General features: G+C 36.2%; 1 protein-coding gene across 1 annotated transcript in view; it reads left to right on the top strand.

The window, feature by feature from the left end:
• The window catches only part of LOC107747398 (tumor suppressor candidate 3-like), a 77,289-nt gene that overhangs the window by 34,855 nt on the left and 37,081 nt on the right, over positions 1-5,353 (top strand). The window contains exon 2 of the mRNA XM_016561868.1: positions 331-500. Coding sequence (XP_016417354.1) covers positions 331-500 — 170 coding nt within the window. The remainder of the gene's footprint in view (positions 1-330; positions 501-5,353) is intronic.

Raw genomic sequence — 5,353 nt, 5'->3', positions numbered from 1 at the left:
TGATTAGTTAATCACTTATAAATGCCTTACAACTGAACGTTATTATAAAGTGTTACCTGCAATCTTTATGGTGACATTTACAGAATGTCTTTTTCAGACTGTAAACAAAAAAGAAATTGGATGTTGCCTTTTGCAGTTACAGATGAGTTCAGCTTCTTAACCTGACCTGAAGTCACTATTGATTGATACTTTTTTTGTTGATGTTGTTTGTATCATGAAGGACATGATGGCTAATTTTTTTTTTTTTTCAATGTTGTTTTCATGGAGAACTTCACAAAGTTCACAAAGATTCTTAATATCTGAACCTACACAACTTCTTATTTCTTCTAGAACATGCTGGCAGAGAAGGTGGAGCAAATGATGGAGTGGAGTTCCCGGCGTTCCGTGATCCGTATGAACGGGGATAAGTTCCGGCGGTTTGTCAAGGCTCCACCCCGGAACTATTCCGTCATTGTGATGTTCACCGCACTACAACCCCAGAGACAATGTTCTGTCTGCAGGTGAGACAAGCACATTCATCTTTTAGTTGCTGTCCACAGGTATAATGCTGTATATACTGAAGTAAAACGATAATAACAGGTGTAAACGCAGTCATAGATAAAGATTGTATCTGCCCCAGAGCACCACCGGAAAACCTTCTACATCTGTCTGTTCCCAAGCAGCCTCCACCCCAGACATCATTCCCATCTATTTATCCCACGACAGCTACTTAGCCTCCATCCACTCACCTCACATCCATCTCTTCCCTCATTATCCTTCAATCGTCGGGTGAAATGACTCCGTGCTCATACAGTCGTGTTCCTCAGCTGAATATCAAGCCTCAGAGAGTGAACCACTCCCACTAGTCTATTCAGAATTCTTAGACATCATCTGCCAGCTTCATTGAATAAAGATAACGGACTGGAACAGTCATGTGTGCTACCAAAATAGAGGAAGTTAATTTAAAGCAGATCGACCTTTAAACGCCCAGTCACCCTATCGCGACGATGTGACCCCTAATGCTTTTTTAATTATCTACTGTCTACTCAAATCGCATGTTTATGTATATTCTCGTTATTTGCTCCTTATTTGCCCTCCATCTCTCTCCCTGTCTTTCTCACACCAAATTAATTGTTTTCTTTTCTCATACATCATTTTGTCCTGAATACTGTAGTCGACTGTTTGGCTAGAAGTTAGCTAGTCGTTCTATATCTTTGCTGTTAGATAGTTTGCATGGTAAAACCCTCTCTGAAAAGTTGCCGCTTTAAATATATATAGCAATGTCACTACAGCCATACTTATACAGACAGATTTCTTTAACCATAGTTTTGTGCCTTGTGCCGTTTTTGAGCAACCTGTTAAAACGATCTCAAGACTCCTGAATTCTGTATGTGTGTGTGTTTCTATGGTAGCTTGTTTTCACCATGGGATAAAAAATAATAAGCTAATTGTGATTTATTTTTTTATTTTTTTACTCACAATTGCAAATTTACATCTCGTAATACCTCTGTTCATCAATTTGCACTGGCTACCAGTAGCTGCTCGCATTAAATTCAAGGCATTAATGTTTGCCTACAAAACCACCACTGGCTCATTACCTAAATTCATTACTTCAGAGTTATGTGCCCTCTAGAAGCTTGCGTTCTGCAAGTGAACGGTGTATTATTGTGCTATCCCAAAGAAGCACAAAATCACTTTCACAGACTTTTTCATTAACTGTTCCCTCCTGGTGGAATGACCTGCCCAATGTGTGTGTGTGTGTTTATGTGTGTGTATAATATATATATATATACACACACCTTGCTACATGTACTGTGTTAGACTAACCGAGACTTGTCATTTGCACTTATATATTGTTGCTCTTTTGTTAGTTTTGACTGCTTTTATTGTCCTCATTTGTAAGTCGCTTTGGATAAAAGCGTCTGCTAAATGACTAAATGTAATACTGACTTTTTCCTCAAAATTGCTAGTTTATATCTCGCAATTCTGACTTTTTTTCCTCACAGTTCTGAGAAAAAAGTATTACGAGATTTACACTAGCCATTTTGATATAAAAAGTTGCAATTAGCTTTATTTTTTTATCCCGTGGCAGGAGCAAGCTGCCACAGACGTCTTATTTAAATTATCTCTAAACTTTAAAAAATGTATAAATCTGACACACTACTCAAACTTGCATTATTACAAAATTTTATTACCAACGTTTCAGCCAATCGACCTTCCTTAGCCTAAGGAGTTAATAATAACATTTTGTAATGGTACAAGTTTCAGTAGTGTGCAAACGTCTGTATTTTTTGTAGTTGATGATGGACTTATCAAACATACTGACAAATGATTCAGGTGTGAAAAGCACTATATTTTCCAAATTTCCAAAAGAATAAAAGCTTTATTTGGGCTTCCTTAAATCGTTCAGACTCACTGCCTGCATGTTTTCCAAGGGTCCTTAAAAGTTTTAAAATGGCATAAATTCACTTTTCAGAATTGAAAGCTGTGAAAAGTCTTTAAATATCTTAAATAGCATGGGTAAAAAAGTCTTAAATGTCATTTGCGAAGGACAGGAAATGCTGCTATTAAGGAAGCTTCACACTGCTGACGTAAGGGAGCTTTGAGGTAAAGATGCAGTGCAGCATGTAAATGATGTGCCATTTTTTTGTTTAATATCAGTTATTTCATATTGTTTATTTTAATAAATCGTTCCAAATAACGAGTCAGTGCTGTGCTATTTGTCATCTCCCCAAAGGAATTAATGAAATGCCATTTTACCATAGTTCCGAAGGACTGTGCTCTCCAGAGCACTTTTGACTGCGGTAACTTCTCAATGACCGATCAGTTAACATCAGCTCATCCCTTGCTTTTTGAAAATGGACACTCAGCATAAGATGAAACATTAATGTGCATAATCATGCATATTTAAACTTGTTTTTACCACCTGCAGAGTGCCCTGCTTTATTGATGTTTATGGGTACATTTAGTTTATTGATGCATTTATCAAGTCTTTAAATTGTACACTTTCAATCTTTAAATGCAAGTTTGCTTAGCACTACATGGATGAGATTTGTTTTCTGAACAATGATTAAGTCACAGTTATGAACATAGGATGTTTGTCATCTCATAATCCAGAAGGGATTGGGATACCTGTAGTTTTTACTGAGATGGGAGTGTCGGTTATCTGAATTTGGCCTTTATGGAAGGTGGTGTACTGGAGGTGCATCATGCAACCCATAGAAATAAGAAATGTTTTGTCTGCGCAAATATACGGGGGAAAAGAAGAGCTCTTTGAAGTGATGTGAGTGCTTTTGATCCAGCATCATCAATGTTTAATTTTCATTTGTTTGTTTATTTATTTATGGTGGACATCACAGTGACGTTTTCCGGGAACTGGCAGGTGGACATCTCTATTATGTCTCCTTTAAATAAAATCAAGCCATTCTCAGAAAAAACAAGTGATTCCTGACCACATTTACTCTGTTTTATTTTTCTGGCTGTACACAGATCTGATCCTCCACACGTATGCTTAAATGGTCTTAACTTCTCATTTTTTCAGAGTCTGACAACTTCAAGAATTGCATTTTAAAAAGCAGCAAGAACAATCAAATGGAAAATAGCTCCCCGTCTATTTTCGATGTAATGAAATGTCACACTTCTCAGAAGCAAATTATAGAGAAGAAAATCTTTACGACACAGAACATGCACATTAATTTAACACACGCTGATACATAGCTATTCTACTGCAATTTGCACACTAAAGAGTTATGAAAGAAGCTTTATCATGAACTTACGTGCTCTTATGCCTATAGATGCCTACAGAGCTGTATCTGGGGTAAAAGTCATCAATTAGATTTGCACTACTGACATCTATTTCTGTTGTTTCCTCAATGCGTTTACTTTCATTTGGGTTCATCAAAAACCTCATGCATTAAATTAAAATAAATTGCTCCAGCTCATAAAGACATCAAGCCCTCAGGGAAAGTCTAGTGGACAAGACGCAAATGAGCTTTCTGATTTTTCAAACTTAGACTGCATTAGACTTCATTTAGTATAATAATGAATTTAGGATTTGTGTCCACATTACAAATGTGTCTCTTTTGGGTTTCCATTACCAGATCAGATACCTCAAAGTGTAATGATGAGGTTACTGCCTAGTAGTTCAACATTGTTATTGTAAATGTAAGTGGCTGTAGATAAATGTATTATCTACATAGCAGTACACTAGTTTAGTGGTGTTTAATGACATCTCTTGGATATTGTTAAGGTATTGGTATTTATCATTAGACAAATTAAGGGGTGGTCAAACAAGATTTTGTTTATTCACTTCACTTTGTATGCATACAAACTTCCGAAACTGGGTAAACAAGCATGTACAATCTTCTTTGATTTATGCATGCTCAAACTACAAAACTAATCAGTAAATTAAAAATGAAACACCCAAAACTGTATATGGCATCAACTGTAGCATGTAAAACGGGAACATGAAAGGAATATTCTAAAAGCAACTCATGTAAACACCTTAATCGTAATATTGTCTTATTCAGAATAAGGTAAATAATTAGATTACTGATGTCCATGTAAACGTAGTCTATGTGTTGCAGATTTGTGAAATACAGTTTGATGCTCTTGGCTGATAATCAAACATAGAGGAAATTCATTTTGGCAGTTTAAAGGATTTTTTTTTATTAAAATAATTTAAGCTTCATGAAAAACCTGGAATATGTGGCATATTTTAATATTTTACATTTAATGTAATTTATTATTCAGTATTATTCAACCCTGGAGGGTAATGTCATATCGTTTTACCCTTATTCGTTGTGAGGTCCAAAATATTTTTGCTTTGATAAAATCTAGCGTGCTCCAACCTAACCATCCTGGGAAACTGCAACGGCTTCTGTTCACCCGCACCAAACCCATTTCTTAGAGGACATGTGGGTTAATGTTGATTTGATGTGTTTTCATCCAGAGCATGGGGACAGCAGTATTAGTCAGTCCATTAGTATGCTAATAAACAGATGTGTGTTAGAGGTGCTGGTTAATAACATTCCCCAGTGTGTTTTAAAGACGTTTTCATCACCAGCGATTACATGATTGCTCCCCGTGATTGAAATTATATGTAATTACATGAATATCACTTAGCTAGATTCCTTCTCTTGTGTTCTTTGAAGGGAACCATCACCTTAATGTGTAAAATCTAAAAAAAAAAAGATAATTCACCATCATGCAATTTTGACCCCAATTGTTTTATTTCCTCTGTGATATTAGGCAGAATTTCCAAGTTGCACTTTTCTTTGTTGAAGATGGATGGTGAAATACTGTGAAGCTCCAAAAAGCACCATTATACAACCCTCTACGCACACCTTGGCAATATAATCGCCATTGGCTAGTA

The sequence above is a fragment of the Sinocyclocheilus rhinocerous genome, unplaced genomic scaffold, assembly GCF_001515625.1.
Source record: "Sinocyclocheilus rhinocerous isolate Xijiao unplaced genomic scaffold, SAMN03320098_v1.1 scaffold829, whole genome shotgun sequence".
NCBI classification, from domain to species: Eukaryota; Metazoa; Chordata; class Actinopteri; order Cypriniformes; family Cyprinidae; genus Sinocyclocheilus; species Sinocyclocheilus rhinocerous.
This window is presented reverse-complemented; position numbering and strand designations above follow the sequence as displayed.